The sequence below is a fragment of the Somniosus microcephalus genome, chromosome 6 (genome assembly GCF_052327205.1).
Source record: "Somniosus microcephalus isolate GS21.2 chromosome 6, FLI_Smic_1.0, whole genome shotgun sequence".
Lineage (NCBI taxonomy): Eukaryota > Metazoa > Chordata > Chondrichthyes > Squaliformes > Somniosidae > Somniosus > Somniosus microcephalus.
Genome location: NC_140992.1, coordinates 208,040,487 through 208,061,973, shown reverse-complemented (window position 1 = coordinate 208,061,973; position 21,487 = coordinate 208,040,487). Strand labels below are relative to the sequence as shown.

The 21,487-nt window shown below is 46.6% G+C and overlaps 1 protein-coding gene across 2 annotated transcripts in view; it reads left to right on the top strand.

Annotated features, from left to right (window-relative positions):
* tsnaxip1 (translin-associated factor X interacting protein 1) overlaps positions 1 to 21,487 on the top strand; it is a 158,356-nt gene that overhangs the window by 90,994 nt on the left and 45,875 nt on the right. For both annotated transcript variants that reach the window (XM_085991314.1, XM_085991315.1), the window contains exon 8: positions 5,136 to 5,305. In XM_085991314.1, coding sequence (XP_085847440.1) covers positions 5,136 to 5,305 — 170 coding nt within the window. The remainder of the gene's footprint in view (positions 1 to 5,135; positions 5,306 to 21,487) is intronic.

Below are 21,487 nucleotides of genomic sequence, written 5' to 3'. Positions count from 1 at the left end.
GGCAACATCTTAACCTTCGGTTAAAGAACATCATGGCTGGAGCTTGGTTGGTGACTGCATGTGTCGCATTCCGGTAAGCAAACAAGAAATTATCCACCTTGTGTTGCAGTGGTATGTTGTCATTATACATCGCCTTTATTGCTTTTTTAAAGGTTTGAACAAACCTCTCAGCCAATCCATTTGTGGCTGGATGATATGGGGCGGATGTGTAATGCTTTACCCCATTATTCCTCAAAAACCTCCGGAAATCCTCGGACACAAACTGTGGTCCATTGTCGGAGCAAATCTGTTCTGGCAAGCCATTCCTGGTGAAGATGGTCCGTAGGACTGCAATAGTTTTCTCCGTGGTGGTGGAGGACATTTTGATGACCTCTGGCCATTTCGAATGTGCATCCACGGCGATTAAAAACATTGAGTCCATAAATGGACCAGCAAAATCAATGTGTACCCGTTGCCATGGAGATGAGGGCCACTCCCATGGGTGTAGCGGGGCCTGTGGTGGAGCGTTTTGGACTTTCTGGCATCCCGTGCATCTCTTGGTCATTTCCTCGATTTCTTTATCGATTCCCGGCCACCACACAAACGCCCTGGCTAGGCCCTTCATTTTTACCCCTCCCAGATGACCCTCATGAAGCTCATTGAGCACTCTATCTCTCAACTTGGGTGGAATTACCACTCGGGATCAACACATCAAGGTCCCCCGGCACACTGACAGCTGTTCTCTCCTTGGCGAGAATGCTGGCAACAGTGAGTCGCCATGTGCTGGCCATCCCTTCACCGTCAAATCATAGACCCGAGAGAGTGTCGGGTCATTTCGGGTTTCCTTCTCTATACTTGAGTTTGTAACAGGTAGACATTCAACTATGGTCGAGTGGAATATCTCAACAGGGTCCACTGCAGGTGCTTCCTCCACCGTAGGCAGCGGCAGGCACGACAGCCCATCAGCGTTTCCATGCTGTTTCGTGCCCTTATACTCTATGTCGTATTGATGTGCCCCTAGAAAAAGGGACCATCTTTGCAGCCGTTGCGCCGTCATCACCGGAACGCCCTTCTTTGGGTTAAAAATGGAGACAAGAGGCTGGTGATCAGTCAGTAAGGTGAATTTCTGCCCGTGCAGATAGTGATTGAACTTCTTCACCCCCACACCAGGCTGAGGGCCTCCCTGTCAATCTGGGCGTAGTTACGCTCGGCTGAGGTTAACGAGCGTGACGCAAAGGCTATTGGCCTCTCTGAACCGTCAAGGAATTTGTGCGACAGCACCGCTCCAATGCCGTATGGAGACGCATCACATGCCAACCGAATCGGTAGTGTTGGATTGTAGTGGGCCAATACTTCTTTTGAAGTGATTAGGCATTTACATTTCTGAAAGGCACGCTTACACTCATCACTCCATTTCCATGCTACTCCAGTTTGCAGCAGGGCGTTCAGTGGGTGCAGAATTGTAGACAAATTTGGCAAGAACTTATGGTAGTAGTTCACCAACCCGAGGAACGACCTCAGTTGCGACACATTTTCCGGTGCTGGAGCCTTCACTACTGCCTCAATCTTGTCTGGGGACTTATGTAACCCCTCTTCATCAATCACGTGGCCACAATACGAGATTTGTTTCCTGAAAAACTCGCATTTGGGGCGGTTGGCTCGTAGCCCATATTCTTGTAATCTAGTGAGCACCTGCTCCAGGTTGGCAAGGTGCTCACTGTCATTTTCGGCCGTAACCAGGATGTCGTCCAAATAACACTGGGTCCCCGGGATCCCTTGCAGGACTTGTTCCATCGCCCTCTGCCAAATAGCCAGAGCTGATGCTACCCCGAATACCAGTCAGTTGTACTGGTAAAGACCTTTGTGAGTGTTTATTGTGAGGTATTTTCTAGATGCTTCTTCTACCTCCATTTGCAGATACGCTTGGGCCAGATCAATCTTCGTAAACCGTTTCCCTCCAGATAGTGAGGTGAAAATATCTTCTATCCACGGAAGTGGATATTGTACTGTGTGAAGGACTGGGTTCACAGTTACCTTAAAGTCCCCACAGATGCGAACCTTCTTCGGCTCCCCAGGCATGCTGCTCAATGATTTCTTCATTACAGGAATGATGGGTGTGGCCCACTCGCTCCAGTCCACCTTGGACAGCACACCCGAATGCTCCAGACGCTCCAGCTCTGCTTTGACGGCTGGGCGGATCGCATACGGTACCGGTCTGGCCTTAAAAAATTTTGGGTTTGCATTATCTTCAATTTTTATCGTTGCCGTTACGCCTTTTAGAGTCCCAAGTCCTTGCTGGAACACCTCTTTCGCGTCCGTTAGAATTTTTGACAGTCGTCCAGGTGTGACGTCGTCATCCTTTTTGTCAGCCACAGTTAGCGCCTGAATGGAATGCCAATCCAATTGTATTTTTCGGATCCATTCACGTCCCAATAATGGTGGCCCTCCATCTTGTAGTATATATAGATACAGTTTCTGTGTTTCCTTGCCGTTGTATTTAACGGGCACCCTTATTTTTCCTCTGGGGTAGACTTTTTGCCCCGTATATGTCTTCAAGACAATGGACGTGTCCTTCAAGGGTATGTGTGAGAATAGCCGCTCGTAGTCTCGTCGATTCATGACTGTTAGGGCTGATCCTGTGTCCAATTCCATCTTTACTTGGGACCCTGCTATCATGAGGGTGACCCAAATGGTTCGGTGATCCTCCTTTGCGATCACGTTGTGTAACTTTAGACAACTTAGTCTCCTGCTCCCGGAGTCATTATCACTCTTCTGATCTTCTGAACTACTGTCCGTCATCTTTTGTACTTGTACTTTTCCTTAGTAGTTCTTTTAGTGTTGGTTTTCTTTCCCGACCTGCAGACTCGTGCTATATGTCCCACTTTTCCACATTGCCTGCATACTTTGTCCTTAAACCAGCAATCCTTCTGGTCATGGGTTGTTCTGCCGCAGCGATAGCACTTTTCTGCTCCATATGCCATTTCCTTGGTGCTATATTCTTGCGGTTTCTGTTGTATTTCCGCAGCTCCCCGTGCTGCTGCTTTGTAGGATACTGCCACGCTGAAAGCCTTTTCTAGCATAAGGTCCTTTTCCAAAAGTAGTCGTTTCTGGGTTCCTTCATTCTGGAGCCTGCAGACAAACTTATCCCTTAAGGTATCTGCCAGTCCTGCTCCGAACTGGCAATGTTTCGATAACTCGCGTAGTTCCGTAAGATAGTCAGCATTACTCTCGTCTTTGTGCTGGTTTCTTTTATGGAACTTGAATCTTTCTGCTATCGGCAGCGGTGTAGGGTTTAGATGTTCCTGTAAGATATTGACAATCTCTTCAAAGCTTTTCTCCATTAGTTTAGCTGGGGTAATTAAATTCCGCAATAGGCCGTACGTTTTCGCGCCCATCAAATTTAATAATACCGATGCCTTCTTTTCATCGGCCACCTCATTTGCCTTGCAGTACACTTCAATTCTTTCCACATACGTGGTCCAGTCTTCTATTTCGTTGTCGAAAGCAGTGATGCTGCCACTCTTCGGCATCTTGGGTGGTTTAAAATGGCGCCTGCCGCACTTTTCCTTCTTCCTCAATGGATTAAAATGGCGCCTCCCGCACTTTTCCTTCTTCCCCCTGCTGCCAATGCTGCTCCTAGCATTCTAAATAGTAATGGCGGTGCCCCGCGGCTTTCTGCGCGTCTCTCTTTTGTTAATTAATTTTCTTCGTTTTATTCTTCTTCGACGCTGTCCACTGCGCGTCTCTTTTCCTTCCCCCTTTTTTATTTTCTTTAATGCTGCCCGGCTCTTGAGCACCGGCCGCGCCCTGTGCGCTCCACCCTCTCTCTCTCTTTTCCTTCCCGACGACGCTGCTTGGCCCCCTTGCAGAGCCGCTCGATCGAGCTCTAGCCCGCCGCAGTCCGGGAAGGGTCAGCGCACTACCTGCTACCAGCCCGATTTGCTGGAACACCTTGACTGGAGAGCCAAGCCCAGCTCTCCACAGCTTCCCCTGCGATTCTCTGAACTCCGATGGATCACTGGGCGGTTGCCCACGGTCGACGCCCGTTGCTCTGGCTTCAACCTCCAAGAAGCTTCTTTTCAGGGATGGATCCCCGTGAGGTGATGCAGTACTGCAGGTGAGTTTGAACCTGCTCGTCGCCACTGTAGTGTCCGCGTATCAATAACACACGGACTGCAGGAGAACGGTAATAACAGGTGTTTACTGAACAGAGGGTATGCTGGAACTAACTGTACAAATTACTACACGGTGTTATAGACAGGTGTGGTCACTACTGGTACTGCAGTATACAGGGGCTGTAAAAGATAGTTCCTCTCTTAAAGGTGCATATATTACAGATATGGTCTGGTAAGCTACACAGTTTTAGTTGGTTAAATGCACCAGTACCCATTGGGGCCCCTAAATCTTGGGTCTGCCCAATAGGGAGAGAAGGGGTGGGTGGGGGGTGAGTGTGTACTCTATGTTGGGCAAAAAGAAACCCTACAGGTGAGTGTAGATTTTGCAGTAGTTTGAATTGGATACTTGAGCAATATGATGGGTGTCTAATGTAACACCTTTGGCCTTGAAGAGGGGTTATTAAAATACATTAATTTTGCAGTTTATTGATTAACTCACTAATTTAACATGCTCCAGCTTTTTCTTGTGTTACATATTCACTTTACTGACCCATTGCACACTTTAAAAAAAATGTAATTTCATATAAATGTTCTATTTGCAGTACAATTTAGTAAGGATATAAGCACATTACAATGTAGAATTTCAGTGTACATTTCAACTTACTACTGTATAGCTGGTTTGACCCAACCAAAAGCAAAAATCTGTTGTGTATGTATTACAGTTGAATTATGTTACTAATAATAGCCCAGAAATTACTGTTGGCAATATTAACAAAGGAACGCTTATTGGCTACTTTAATGTAAGTATTAACCTGTTTAAAATAAGCTTGTTAACATCTCAGTTAAAATAGCTGGCAGAAGAAATGTCATACAAATGTGGTCAGGCTACTGTCTGACTAATTTTGTTTGAAGAAGTACTTTTAAAATCTGAGTATGTATGGTATTTGCATGATTTTGATAGGTATTAAATATGGCAACCATGTGCTTACTCTAGTAAGACCATCTTTTTTAAGCAGGTTGAATTTGTTTTCTTTTTGAAAGCTGAGGCAGTTGAAGACACAGTAAAGCTGAAGTTGGCATTGAAGGTGACTCGTGCGGATCTCAAGGTGTTGCAAGTGGAGCTAAATGCAATGAAGGCTGAGTATGGGGACGTGATTCCCAGAAGGGATTTTGAGGCTTTGGATAAAAACTATAATGAGCTAATTGAAAAGGTATGTGTGTGTGTGTGTCATGTTTAAAGCGTACTCTGCAAACATTCCCTAAGTTGCTGTCTTATCCTGTATTTGAATGTGTATCAAAATATCTTGGCACAATATGGACACTGTACTTCCATAACATCAGATTCTGATTTGATTGTTAATTTCCCAGTTGCTTTTTGTTGAGGGCTTATGTCCACTTGGAACTGGACCAAGTACAGGGGATCTGCAAAGTGGTTTTGGAAGCCAAATTAGGGCATTTTGGATTGAATCAGAATTTTCTGCATTTTCTTAAATCAGTTTAATCCAAATTCTTGCAAGTGGGTGAAATTCATCTTCTGAAAAGAACAGAAGAAAACTGTTGATTTCTCTGTAATTAACAACTTTCTAACAAAATCACATTTTTAAAAAACAGATTTCAAAGGTGTACATTCCCCCAATTTCATTAGTTAGTCATTAATTAGTGACTGTTTGGAAGATTTATTATTTACGTTTTGGTTTGAAATAAAGATCCCTGGTGCTCCCTTCTGTGTAGCTTGCTGATCAGCCCAAATTAGAATTTTTAAAATATAAAAATGGAAAATGCATAGCAGGTCAGACAATATCTGAAAGAGAAAGATATGTTAATGTTTTAAGTGTAACACTTCTTCTGAACGGTGAAGATTACGCCTGGTGAAAATGGAAATCACAATCAATGAACTCCTCCAGATCAGAGCAAGAGCAGGAATAGGAAGTAGCACCAACATATGCATATTATTTCTGTAACAAAGGAGTGGAATCAGGAAATAGGTCTGCACTTGATTGGAACAAAAATGTTCCATTTATCGTACAAAAAGACAATCATAATTGGGATCCATGCGAGTTTCTATAATGATATCTTTGATCTGGAAGAAGTACGTGGAATTTAAAGAGAAGTTCTTATGGACAGCTATAAAGGCAATATCAGTTTATCTCTTCCCTGTGACATATTACTCTCCTATCACAGGTCATACTATTGGGTAGCCTGCCAGAAAGCTGACAAAACCCAGCATGCCAGGCTGACAAATCCAACTGAGAGTTGGATCTGTGATTGTTTACAATTAACGAGCCAAGAAAGTGACAGTAACTGAATTCAAGGATATACTCCAAAGCCTTCAGTAGAATACATGTAATCTTCCCACAAGTCAGAAAGGCCTCATTAATTCTGAACAATGTGGAAATATTTATAATATTCTGCAGAAGACTATGGGTAAATGTACTTCAGATTCACAAGTCCAAATTGTTTATGTAAATGGTGAACAATGGTCCCAGCACCGATCCTTGTGGAACACTACTTCCCACCATGTGCCAATCCGAGTAGCTACCTTTAACCGCCTACTCTCTGTTTTTTGTTTTGTTGCCAGCTTGCTATCCATTCTGCTACTTGTCCTCTGACTCCGGTGGTGTGAAATTGGGATTGGTAGATGTAACATTTGCATATTGATTTATCATTGGCCCGCAGGCATCTGTAAGGAATACCTATTATATTCACATGTGATCACATGCTGAGTTGTCATTGGCCTGCAGGCATCTGTAAGGACTACTATTGTTTGGGAAGACCCAGGGCCCTGACTCCATTTTGTCCACATGGTGCTGTACTGTTGTGAGTCAGAACAAACCTAATGCTTCATTAAAGAGTTTAAACTGTAATACTCTGTTGTCCTGCAATTTATTATTTTTGTACAAAGTGTGCAAAACAAGACATGGTGTCAGAACAGGGATTTGAAATGGACATCGTTGGAGCTCCCTTACCCCCGAATGAATTGGGAATCTTTGAACGTACCTAGAGAATGGAGCAAGTTCAAGCAAAACGTGGAGTTGATGTTTTCGGGTCCACTGAAAAGCAAAGGGGAGGAAGAAAGATGCAGCTACCTACTCCTGTGGATCGAAGAAAAAGGGAGAGACATTTTTAACACATGGTCTCTCACCGTGGATGAAGCAAAGGCACTGAAAAGTTATTTTGACCATTTTGAAGCATATGTGATGCCCAAGACAAATACGATATTCGCTAGGTACAAGTTTCAGGAGAAAGTACAAGGAGCTAGTGAGTCGTTTGAACAGTTCGTGACTGAGTTAAAACTGCTGGTAAAAGACTGTGTATATGCAGATAAAGATGAGATGGTCAGAGACCGCATCGTGTTTGGAATACATTCAGCTAAAGTAAGAGAGAAACTTTTGAATGCTGGGTCCGGGCTAACGCTATAGACATAGACATAGCTAGATCGCACGAGGTAGCCCAAGCACAGTTCAAAACCATAACCGGCGCCACGAGCAGCTCGAGTGAACACACAGTGCACGAAGTTGATAGATACACACCAAAGAACACTGCCCAGAGAGCGTGTTTCAGAACAGAAAGAACAGCGAGAGTTCTAAAAATGGGCGACACAGACATAAAACGCTTCAAAAACTATGGATATTGTGGAAACAACTGGCATGGAGAAAAGGAGTACTGCCATGCCAAAGGAAGGCAATGTCCTAAATGTGGTAAACAGAACCACTTGGCTAAAGTTTGCAAGACAGTTTTTGGAAAAGCAGTACACACAGTGAGTGACAGCCAAATGCCAGATAGAGAGCCAAATGCAGAGGAACTGTTTATTAATTCTGTGTCACAGAAAAAACAGATTTCAGAGACTGAGCAAGCTTTTGCCGATATTGAGATAGGAAAACAGGGCAAAGAGCTTAAGTTTAAACTAGACACTGGATCTCAGGTTAATGTAATTCCTCTGAGTGAGTATCACAGCTTGAAGGATGAGTGTGAGCTACAGCCCACCTCACACAGACTGACCGGCTATGGAGGTGAGCAGCTCATTGTAAAAGGCACATGCGTGATGAAATGCAAGTACAAAGAAAGCGACATGATGCTGGACTTTTACATTATTGACACTCAAGCACCTCCAGTGCTAGGTCTAAAGGCATGTTTAGACATGGACCTCGTCAAGCTAGTGCTATCATTGACGGCACCAGTTGAGAAGCAGACAGTCATGGAGGAGTTTGCTGATGTTTTCAAAGGAATCGGACTATTCCCAGGTGAATGCACTATTCACCTCGACCCAGCAGCAACCCCTGTGGTTTGCCCACCAAGAAGGATACCCCTTGCTCTATGTAGTCGCCTGAAGGAGGAGCTGCAGAGCATGGAAAATACAGAAATCATCGTCTGGGAAACAGAACCGACAGAGTGGGTCAACGCGTTAGTAGTGGTTGAGAAACCATGTGTTGGCAAGCTCAGAGTCTGTCTCGACCCCAGAGATTTGAACAAGGCTATCAAACGCCCTCACTACCCTCTACCAACGCTAGATGACATCACACCCAAGCTAGTGGGAGCACGTTACTTCAGTGTAATGGAAGTACGATCAGAATATTGGACTATCAAGCTCACGGAAGAGTCATGTAAGCTAACAACGTTCAACACACCATTTGGATGCTACCAATTTCTGCGTTTACCATTTGGTCTTCTCTCAGCTCAGGATGAATTCCAGTGGAAGATCGACGAAACCTATGAAGGCCTCGACGGAGTAGTCACAATCGTAGACGACATCCTCATCTATGGCAGGAATAGAGAGGAACATGACAGGAACCTCCGTGCGATGCTACAAAGATCATGGGAGAAAGGTATCTGGCTCAACCCCGAGAAAAGCATAATCGGATCCACCGAGATCAGTTATTTCGGGCATCGCCTCTCAACTGATGGCATTAAGCCAGATCCAGAGAAAATCTCCACCATCAAGAAGATGGAGCCGCCGAAGAACCGCGCAGAGCTAGAGACAGTACTAGGCATGGCTAACTACTTAGCCAAGTTTGCCCCGAGCCTCTCCGAAATCAACGCACCCATGCGTCAGTTGCTCAAACAATACAATGAGTTCCTGTGGGACAAACAACATGTCACAGCATTTCAGAAAATGAAAGACCTAATCACCAGAGAACCAGGACCAGTTCTTGCCTACTTCGACCCCAACAAAGAGCTCAGACTACAAGTGGACGCATCAAAGTACGGACTAGGCGCAGTATTACTGCAAGAAGGAAAGCCCATTGGCTACGCTTCCAGATCTCTCTCAGACAGTGAAATCAACTATGCTCAAATCGAGAAAGAGCTATATGCAATTCTGTTTGGATATAAGCGTTTCCACCAATATGTCTATGGCCGACAAGTCATTGTGGAATCCGACCACAAGCCCCTCGAGTCAATCATGAGGAAACCACTAGCCGCAGCCCCACCAAGGCTACAGAGAATGATCCTTCAGCTACAGAAGTATGACTTCACAATCATTCACTGTCCAGGCAAAGACATTCCTGTCGCAGACACGCTCTCCAGAAAGCCTCTTAGCTACCAGGACAGCAGCCTCAGTGAAGGCATGGATGTGCAGGTGCACATGGTGTACAACAGCTTACCTGTGAGTGACTCAAAACTGAAGGAGATCCGAGCAGGAACAGAGAAAGATGCACAACTCACACTGCTGAGCAAAGTCACACATGAAGGATGGCCTGAGGAAAGGAGGAAATGCCCTCAGAGCATATCTGAATTCTGGAACCACAGAGATGAAGTGTCACAAATCAACGGAATCATCTTCAAAGGGGAGAAAATCATCATTCCTACCAGTCTCAGAGAAGAGACGTTGACAAAAATTCATGCTGGACGTATGGGCATGGAAAAATGCAAACAAAGAGCACGTGACATTCTGTTTTGGCCCGGAATGTGCAAACACATTGAGGACATTGTCGGAAAATGTTCCATTTGTCTAGAACGCCACCCATCGAATGTCAAAGAGCCCATGATACCTCACCGTATCCCAGACAGGCCCTGGCAGGTCGTCCGCTGCAAGTAAGTGCATGCAAAATGTGTACAGAGACAGCAACACCAAAAGAGATACTATGACAGGTCAGCTAGACTACTGCCACCGCTGCACGATGGAGAATCTGTCAGAATTCAGGAGCATGACTACTGGAAGCCAGCAGTCGTCATCCAGCCAGCTGACACTGAGTGATCGTATCACGTCCGCACCCCAGAAGGACAGGTGTACCGCTGCAATCGCAGGCACCTCCTGAACACCAAGAACAACACCGTCATTCCGACGAGAGGATCGGTTCAACAGAGTGTGATGAACAGAGCAATACACAAAACACATCATACTTGCCTGAACCGAAACCTGAACCTGATTTGTTGACCGATTCAGGAGCATGCTCAGTTCCATACCACACAAGATCGGGATGAGAGGTCAAGCCTAGAGTTATCCTTGACTTGTGAGCTGCCAAAGGGTGTAGGCGGATTGCTGCCCTAAAAAAAAACTGTACATCGTTATTGAAACGTTGAGATGTTTTCAGTGCTAGCTAAATGTTGAGTTTACTTATATGTTGATGCTACTGAGAACATTATGTAGAAGAAAGGTTCGAAAGTAATGCATAACATTTTTCTTTTAAAAGAAAGGGGATGTAACATTTGCATATTGATTTATCATTGGCCTGCAGGCATCTGTAAGGACTACTATTGTTTGGGAAGACCCAGGGCCCTGACTCCATTTTGTCCACACGGTGCTGTACTGTTGTGAGTCAGAACAAACCTAATGCTTCATTAAAGAGTTTAAACTGTAATACTCCGTTGTCCTGCAATTTATTATTTTTGTACAAAGTGTGCAAAACAAGACAGTAGAACCCATTGTTTGGGCGCTACGGGTGCCTTTTGGGAACCAAAATGGCATCTGATGCGTGCGCACACACGTAGACTGAATTGTGCCGGCCGCCATATTGGTGAGGGCGTTAGCGTGTGCAGCTAACATCCGCTGGAAGTATGCAGAGCAGGCACATCGTGACATCAATCAGCGTGCAATGCTGATTTGAAGCCAGCAGTGCCATTTTGGAGCTCAAAACTCCAGCCAATGCCCTCTCTTAAGCTCGCACAGCTGAACACATGTTCAGCAGTAGGACGGTCCCCCCACCAGCGCTATTTAAAGGCATCATCAACAATTACAGGTTAGTTGCTGGTTGATTCCTCCTGGCTGTTAGTATGATTCTACAAGTGTTTGGTGCTTTCTATAGTTGTTTCAAGTTACAAAAGTCTACAGCGAGTGCTGTGGCAGGTGCTGAAGGACTTTTTGCTGGCTTCAAGGCTTCTGCACAAACATTTGACTATTAGGAAGGACAGACAGGAAGGAAAGGGAGGTGGGGTGGCTATGTTAATAAAGGATGGAATCAATGCAATAGTGAGAAATGATATTGGGTCAAAGGATCAGGATAGTGAAACAGTTTGGGTGGAGATAAGGAATAATAAGGGGAAAAAGTCACTAATGGGCATAGTCTATAGGCCTCCTCACAGTTGCAACTCTATTGGTCGGAGTATAAATCAGGAAAGGAAATAGTTGGGGCTTGTAATAAGGGAACAGCTATAATCATGGGAGAATTTAACTTTCATATTGACTGGGCAAATCAAATTGGGCAGGGCAGCCTTGAGGAAGAGTTCATAGAGTGTATTAGGGATGGGTTCCTTGAGCAGTATGTAACTGAACCAACCAGGGGGCAGGCAATCTTAGATCTGGTCCTGTGTAATGAGACAGGATTAATAAAAAATGTCCTAGTAAAGGATCCCCTTGGAATGAGTGACCATAACATGGTTGAATTCCAAATTCAGTTGGAGGGTGAGAGAGTTGGATCTCAAACCAGTGTACTAAGCTTAAATAAAGGAGACTATGAAGGTATGAGAGCAGAGTTGACTAAAGTGGACTGGGAAAATAGATTAAGGTGTAAGATGGTACAGGAGCAGTGGTGCACATTCAAGGAGATATTTCACAACTTTCAAGAAAAATATATTCCACTGAGGAAAAAGGGGCGTAAAAGAAAAGACAGCCATCCGTGGCTAAGTAAAGTAATAAAGGATAGTATCCGACTGAAAACAAGGGCATATAAAGTAGCCAAATCTAGTGGGAGGATAGAAGATTGGGAAGCATTTAAAAGCCAGCAAAGAATAACTAAAAGATTAATTAAGAAAGGGAAGATAGATTATGAAAGTAAAGTAGCAAAAAATATAAAAACAGATAGCAAGAGCTTCTACAGTTATATAAAAAGAAATAGGGTGGCTAAAGTGAATGTTGGTCCCTTAGAGGATGAGACCGGGAAATTAGTGGTGGGGAACATGGAGATGGCAAAGACGCTGAACAAATATTTTGTATCAGTCTTTACAGTAGAGGACACTAAAAATATCCCAACACTGGACAAACAGGGGGCTATGGGGGGGAGGAGCTAAACACGATTAAAATCACTAAGGAGATGGTACTCGGTAAGATAATGGGACTAAAGGCGGATAAATCCCCTGGACCTGATGGCTTACATCCTAGGGTCTTGAGAGAAGTAGTGGTAGGGATTGCGGATGCATTGGTGGTAATTTTCCAAAACTCCCTGGATTCAGGAAAGGTCCCAGCAGATTGGAAAACTGCTAATGTAACACCCTTATTTAAAAAGGGAGGTAGACAAAAGGCTGGAAACTATAGACCAGTTAGCCTAACATCTGTGGTTGGTAAAATGTTGGAGTCCATTATTAAGGAAGCAGTAACAGGACATTTGGATAAGCATAATTTAATCGGACAGAGTCAGCATGGTTTTATGAAGGGGAAATCATGCTTGACAAATTTGCTCGAATTCTTTGAGGACGTAACAAACAGGATGGATAAAGGGGAACCAGTGGATGTGGTGTATTTGGACTTCCAAAAGGCATTTGACAAGGTGCCACACAAAAGATTACTGCACAAGATAAAAAATCACGGGATGGGGGTAATATACTGGCATGGGTGGAAGATTGGCTATCTAACAGAAAACAAAGAGTTGGAATAAATGGTTCATTCTCGGGCTGGCAATCAGTAACTAGTGGTGTTCCACAGGGGTCAGTGCTGGGACCCCAACTCTTTACAATCTATATTAACGATTTGGAGGAGGGGACCAAGTGCAACATATCCAAGTTTGCCGACGATACAAAGATGGGAGGGAAAGCAATGAGTGAGGAGGACATAAAAAACCTGCAAAAGGACATAGACAGGCTAAGTGAGTGGGCAGAAATTTGGCAGATGGAATATAATGTTGGAAAGTGTGAGGCTATGCACTTCGGCAGAAAAAATCAATGAGCAAGTTATTATCTAAATGGAAAGAAACTGCAAAGTGCTACAGTACAAAGGGATCTGGGGGTCCTAGTGCATGAAACACAGAAGGTTAGTATGCAGGTACAGCAGGTGATCAGGAAGGCCAATGGAATCTTGGCTTTTATTGCAAGGGGGATGGAGTATAAAAGCAGGTAAGTCTTGCTTCAGTTATACAGGGTACTGGTGAGGCCACCCCTGGAATACTGCGTACAGTTTTGGGTTCCATATTTAAGAAAAGATATACTTGCTCTCGAGGCAGTTCAGAGAAGGTTCACTCGGTTGATTCCGGAGATGAGGGGGTTGACTTATGAGGAAAGGTTGAGTAGGTTGGGCCTCTACTCATTGGAATTCAGAAGAATGAGAGGCGATCTTATCAAAACATATAAGATTGTGAGGGGGCTTGATCGGGTGGATGCGGGGAGGATGTTTCCACTGATGGGTGAGACTAGAACTAGGGGGCATAATCTTAGAATAAGGGGCTGCCCTTTCAAAACTGAGATGAGGAGAAACTTCTTCACTCAGAGGGTAGTAAATCTATGGAATTTGCTACCTCAGAGAGCTGTGGAAGCTGCGACATTAAATAAATTTAAAACGGAGATAGACAGTTTCCTAGCTGATAAGGGAATTAAGGGTTATGGGGAGCGGGCAGGGAAGTGGACGTGAGTCTAGGTTCGGATCAGCCATGATCCTATTGAATGGCGGAGCAGGCCCGAGGGGCCGTATGGCCTACTCCTGCTCCTACTTCTTATGTTCTTATAAACTACATGCTGCCAGACATGGCTGCACTAGTAGGCATCCCCCTCGGAATACAGGATGATTTGGAGAATGAACAGAGGCCACGCAGAGCAGAACAAGCTGCTGGAAGAGGGAGGAGGCGTGGGAGAAAGGCAGCAGAAGGCCATATTCACCCAGGGTGTTCAGGGAGCAATTCTCCTACCTAAACCTCAGCAAGAAACAATGCGTGAGATGTCTGCCCTTCAGTAAGGATGTCCTCACTGAAATAAGAACATAAAAACATAAGAAATAAGACCAAGAGTTGGCCATTTGGCCCCTCGAGTCTGCTCCGCCATTCAATAAGATCATGGCTGATCTTCTACCTCAACGACATTCCTGCACTATCCCATATCGCTTGATTCCCTTAGTATCCAAAAATCTATCAATCTCTGTCTTGAATATGCTCAACAACTGAGCCTCCACAGCCCTCTGGGGTAGAGAATTCCAAAGATTCACCACCCTCTGAGTGAAGAAATTTCTCCTCATCTCAGTCCTAAATGGCTGACCCCTTATTCTGAAACTGTGACCCTGGTTCTAGATTCCCCAACCAGGGGAAACATCCTCCCTGCATCTACTCTGTCAAGCCCTGTAAGAATTTTGTATGTTTCAATGAGAGCACCTCTCATTCTTCAAAGCTCTAGAGAATATAGGCCTAGTCTACTCAGTCTCTCCTCAAAGGACAATCCCCCCATCCCAGGAATCAGTCTGGTGAACTTTCATTGCACTCCCTCTATGGCAAGTATATCCTTCCTTAGGTAAGGAGATCAAAACTGTACACAATACTCCAGGTGTGGTCTCACCAGGGCCTTATATAATTGCAGCAAGACGTCTTTACTCTTATACTCAAACCCTCTTGTAATAAAGGCTAACATACCATTTGTGTTTCTAATTGCTTGCTGTACCTGCATGTTAACTTTCAGTGATTCGTGTACAAGGACACCCAGGTCCCTCTGAACACCAATATTTCCCAATCTCTCACCATTTAAAAAGTACTCTGCTATTCTATTTTTCCTACCAAATTGGGTGACTTCACATTTCTCCACATTATATTCCATTTGCCAAGTTCTTGCCCATTCACTTAGCCTGTCTATATTCCCTTGAAGCCTCTTTGCATCCTCCTCACAACTTACATTCCCACCCAGCTTTGTATTGTCAGCAAACTTGGATATATTACATTTGGTCCCCTCATCCAAATCATTGATATAGATTGTGAATAGCTGAGGCCCAAGCACTGATCCTTGTAATACCCCACTAGTTACAGCGTGCCAACCTGAAAACTACCCGTTTATTCCTACTCTCTGTTTTCTGTCCATTAACCAATCCTCAATCCATGCTAGTATATTACCCCCAAACTCATGAGCCCTAATTTATATTTAACCTCTCGTGTGGCACCCTATCGAATGCCTTCTGAAAATCCAAATACACCACATCCACTGGTTCCCCCTTATCTATTCTGCTAGTTACAACCTCAAAAACTCTAACAGATTTGTCAAACACGATTTCCCTTTCATAAATCCGTGTTGACTCTGCTCAATCCTATTATTATTTTTTAAGTGCCCTGTTACTATGTCCTTAATCATAGATTCTACCATTTTCCCTACTACTGATGTCAGGCTAACTGGTCTGTAGTTCCCCGTTTCCTCTCTCCCTCCTTTCTTAAATAGTGGGGTTACATTTGCTACCTTCTAATCCATGGGAACTGTTCTAGAATCTATGGAATTTTGGAAAATGACAACAAATGCATCCACTATCTCTATAGCCACCTCTTTCAAAACCCTGGGATGTAGGCCATCAGATTCAGGGGATTTATTGGTTTTCAGTCCCATTAATTTCTCCAGTACTATTTTTTTACTAATACTAATTTCTTTCAGTTCCTCATTCTCGCTAGACCCTTGGTTCTCCATTATATCCATGAGGTTTTTTGCGTCTTCTTCTGTGAAGACAGACACAATGGGCAGGATTTTCATTGGGTCGTGGAGGCGTGTGGGGGGTTAAAATTGCAAAAACCGGCGGGCGGGCCCAACACCGCCTCCAACCCACCTCCAAGCAATTTTCATTAATTCGTGTCTAATGGTCCCGTCTCTGTCCCGCCGGCGGCGGGATAGGCTGTTAAGGCCCTTAACAAGCACTAAATTGCCTCTATAATGCCAATTTGAAAGGCCTTTGAGATTTTAACTCTCTCCCCACATGAAACACGACGGTGAAACCTGACGGGAGCACAATCGGATTGCTGACTATCAGCTGCAGCTCAACCATTAAAGAGGAGATTTGATCAGCCATCATATGCAGGTGGCAGGACTTTGTAATCTCAGGTCTGGGAGAACTTTTAGAAGGCATAACCACAGCTGTGGAAGTTTGGAGCCTGACAGCCATCTCCAGTGTGACCTCCTGGGAAACCCCTCTCGCCACCTTCACTGAGCGCTTCCTCAACTGAGGCATATACCAGAAGCATGGGAGCCATTTATTTCCTTCCCTTCAGGACATTAGATGAGGACAAAGACCAGCCGCGGCACCAGCAGAACCAGGAACAGCAGCAGCACCAACAGCAGCAGCAACAACAGGAGCGCCAAGCTGCTGCTCACCCACCTGAAGCTGCACAGGCCAGAAAGGGCCAGCACATGGAAGCCCGTCGGCGCAGGAGATACCCCCCAAACAGGGTCTACAGACACAGGGTCAGCTACCTCAACATGTCTGAGCAGGAGTGCCAAAGGCGGCTCCGACTTTCGCGAGAGGTAGTGGGTTACATCTGCGTAATGCTGCAACAAGACCTGCAGGCCAGAGGACCAGGTGGACAACCCTTACCAGTGGCCGTCAAAGTCACCATCGCACTCAACTTTTTTGCCTCAGGCTCATTCCAGGGATCAGCAGCAGACATCAGCGGCATCTCCCAGGCGGCCGCACACACTTGCATCACGCAGGTAACCGATGCCTTCTTTGCCATCGCGCACAATCACATCCATTTCACCAAGGATCAAGCAAGTGTCACGGCGCGTGCGGTTGGATTAGCTAACCTGGCAGGCTTTCCAAGGGTGCAGGGCATCGTTGACTGCACACATGTGGCCCTTAGGGCACCCCATCGCAAACCAGGTATTTTTGTCAACCACAAGTGCTTCCACTCCCGTAACGTTCAGCTGGTGTGTGACCAGAAGAAGGAAATTTTGCATGTTTGTGCCAAGTACCCTGGCAGTTGCCATGACTCCTTCATACTGCAACAGTCTAGTGTGCCTCCGCTATTCAGTCCGCCAGACCAACTTAACGGATGGCTACTTGGAGACAAGGGCTATGACGTGGCTAATGACGCCGTTGAGGAGCCCATCCAATGAAGCTGAGGAAAGCTACAACTCCAGCCACATGTCCACCAGAGCCATAATCAAGCAAACCATCAGTTTGCTGAAGATGCACTTCAGATGCCTGGATAGATCAGGTGGAGCCCTGCAGTACTCCGCAGCCAGGGTCTCCAGAATCGTCGTGGTTTGCTGTGCTCTTCACAACATGGCACAGCGTCGTGGCTTGCAGATTCCTGAGGACCAAGTGGCTCATCGCATATCCTCCTCAGATGAGGAGGAGGAGGGCGAAAACGAACATCTTGCAGAGGCCCATCAACCAGCGGCAGCAGTACGCGAGAACATTTCTGCCGAGGATGCAAGGAACGCACTCATCTTGGCCAGATTTGCTTAGCCTAGCCAATCAAGCACTTTTGCCTCACAGCTTCTTACCTGAGCATCGACAATGGCCAAGGTCCAGCGGATTCCTAGCAATTTGACCACCATACTGACAATTGCAAGTAATCCTAAGCCCTCAATGTGAAAGTCCCATTCGCGAAATGACACATGCCACAACTACAGCAGTAGCCATCAGATTTTTTATTTACATTATTCATCTGATGGCTTTTTCACAGAAAACATCAAATTTCAACCAAGTGACTACCCTTGTGACTATTTGTGCAGTATCTTTCTCTTACGCGTGCCCCTACGTGGTGCTTCCCCTGTGGCTTCAGCAGATGTGGAGGCCCCTTGCTCACTTTCCTGCTGCTCCTGTCTCGACAACTTTGGCGGGCGTCCTCTGGGGTTGCGAACCTGTGAGGGCTCGGCAACAGTCTGCTGCTCCTGCGGCTGTGCAGGGGTTGAGACGCCGATCTCAGTTGGGTGTGGACTCTAGTGGGGCTCTGACCGAGGGCTCTGCAGTGGCATGGAAGTGTGAGCACTTGGAGAGGAGCCCCCACTACCTTGATGTCTGCCACCAACTTCCCTCTCATGGGTCAGGTCCCCCTCAGCGCCTGCAAGTGGCTTGAGAGCACCTTGCTGCACATCAGGCGGGCCATGGGGACCCGTATCTGCACTGGCAGTCCTACTCAGGACTTCCATGAAGGTCTGGTTTCTCTGTTCAATAGATGACCATCGCTCCTTCAGAGATGTCATTCTATTCTGAACACTCACCGGGGGAGAAATTGGGTGAGTAGCACCACCTGTTAGCGCCTAAAGAGGCAGTCAGTGGCTGTAGCGCCACTGGCTGCGTCTCCCGCGATATTCAGTAGGGGCGCTAATGGTGGCGTTAGGCATTTGCGCTGCGCCGCCACCGATGACGTCATCGGTGTGCGCAGCGCCCCATTCGTGCCCCGTTCACGATATTTGGTAGCGAACGCCGCAGTTGCGCCATTCGCTACCCGCGCCCGGTTCACGGGACCTCCGTCCCTGGCCTCCTAACCACCTCCCCCCCCCCCCCCCGCGGCATTGCCGGCTGTTTCCCGAGAGCCCGGCACTTCTCCTTGGTGCCGGGCTCATTTGCCGGCACTCGTGAGCGGGGATCGCGCTGTTGCAGGCACCTCCCCCTTAACAGTGGGAGGAAGGCCTGCAGTACCGCAGCGTGCCGTGCCGCAGCATGTGGCGCTGCGGCACGTTGCGCTGCGATAATCAGTTTCAGCGCCCTAAAGAGGGACGCGGAGCGCCTCGAGCCTCGCCCCGTGTCCCTCGAGGGGCACTGAAGCTGAATTTCTGGCGATCGGTATCACTCCGATCGCTGCGCTAAATCCTGCGCTCAGGCGACTTTTGCGCCACTTTGGCGCCCCAACCCAATTTCTAGGCCACCATGTTTTCTGCACTCTGGCGACTTATCACCTCCATGGAGGTTGCCATCCATTCCATGGTGATGCGTTCATGTGCCAATGACGCCACAAAGGCTCTGCTCATGTTTGCTATGGACTCCTCCATTCGCTCTACACTCGCAGCGACCCTGGAGACAAAACCTGCCAGAGACTCCTGCATCTGCTCCAGCACTGCTGATCTTATGGATGGACCCAGAGGCAGGGTCGACATGCAGCTGAGCCGCGCTGGCAGACTCCTGCGCCCTCTGATTAGGACTCTCCACTGCGGTCCCTGTCTCCACAATCTGCTGATGCTCACTTGTGAGCTGTGATACACCAGGTGACAACACTACTCTGTCCTGAAGGTCCCACCGAGGTGTGAGTGTCTGCGCTGGTGCTGGGTGCGCTGAATTCTGCTGACACTGCGCCCTCAGAAGTTGGAGCTTCCTCTGAGTTGTCTTGAGGCTCATGCTCCTCCTCCTGGCTAGTGGGGATGGGTGCTTGCGATGGCCCTGTGGGGGAGTAAAGGAAAGAGCCCGAGATGTGATGCCAAGGTTACATGTACATTGCATATTGCAGATGATCATAAGTCCATCTGTTAGAGCTTCAGAATCATTATCAGCGACTCATGCAATGTCAATGAGAGAGATAGAAAACTGTTCTGTCACAAGTTTGCTGTGATGCACCCCTCTGTCCGTCCCCCACTTGCGCATCTTCCTCCACTCTTACGATCTCCAGGACCGCCTCCTCCCAGTGGGTGAGGTGGGCTACTGAGGGTGGCCCTCCTCCTGTCCTCGCTCTTTCTCACTTATTGTGAGCTCTCTTTTACTGCAATGAGGGAGACAAGTGGAGGTTGAGTGAGAATGAAGGAGTGAGTGTAGAGATTCCATCGCATAGATATTTAGAAGGAGACAAAGATGGAGTGAGGTGGCAAGACCAAGGGCCCTCCCTGTGTGTTGTCAGTTGTTTTCATAGCATCACAGTGATAGGGAGAGTGAGGGCTGCATAGTCGAATAGTTAGGTGAATGTGACCATAGAGTGTGAGGGAATGGGTAAGGGTGCATGGATGTCAGTGTCAAGTAGGATGTGGAGGAAGAGATTGCTAAACCTGAGTGCTGGTGAGGAAAGGCAACGGGGATCAGATTGAGGGTGATGGGAAATTCATACTCACTTTTCCAGTGCGCAGAAGGTCATGACAACCATGTGTGCGGGAAGTGTATCCAGCTGCAGCTACTGGCAGACCGCATTGCGGCGCTGGAGCTGCGAATGGATACATACTGGAGCATTCGCGATGCTGAGGACATCGTGGAAAGCACGTTTAATGAGTTGGTCAAAGGCTGCACAGGCAGGAAGGGAATGGGTGACCGCCAGGCAGAGTAGTAGGCGCAGGCAGGTAGTGCAGGGGTCCCTTGTGACCATCCCCCTCTCAAACAGATATACCGCTTTAGATATTGTTGGGGAGGATGGCTTATCGGGGGAAGGCAGCAGCAGCCAACTTCCTGGCACCATGGGTGGTTCTGCTGCACAGGACGGGAGGAAAAAGAGTGGGAGAGCTATAGTAATAGGGGATTCTATTGTAAGGGGAATAGATAGGCGTTTCTGCGGCCGCAAACGAGACTCCAGGATGGTATGTTGCCTCCCTGGTGCAAGGGTCAAGGATGTCTCAGAGTGGCTGCAGAGCATTTTGGAAGGGGAGGGTGAACAGCCAGTTGTTGTGGTGCATATAGGTACCAATGATATAGGTAAAAAATGGGAAGAGATCCTAAAAGCTGAATATAGGGAGTTAGGAGGTAAATTAAAAAATAGGACCTCAAAGGTAGTAATCTCAGGATTGCTACCAGTGCCACATGCTAGTCATAGTAGAAATAGAAGGATATTTCAGATGAATACGTGGCTAGAGGAATGGTGCAAGGGGGAGAGATTCAGATCCCTGGGACATTGGAACCGGTTCTGGGGGAGGTGGGACCAGTACAAACTGGACGGTTTGCACCTGGGCAGGATCGGGACCAATGTCCTAGGGGGAGTGTTTGCTCGTGCTCTGGGGGAAGGTTTAAATTAAAATGGCAGGGGGTTGGGAACCTGAGCAGGGAGACAGAGGAAAGGGAAACAAGGATAGAAGCAAAAGACAGGAAGGAGAAAAGCAAAGGTGGCAGTCAGAGAAATCAAGGGTTTAAATCAAACATGGCCACAGTAAATAATAATTCTAAAAGG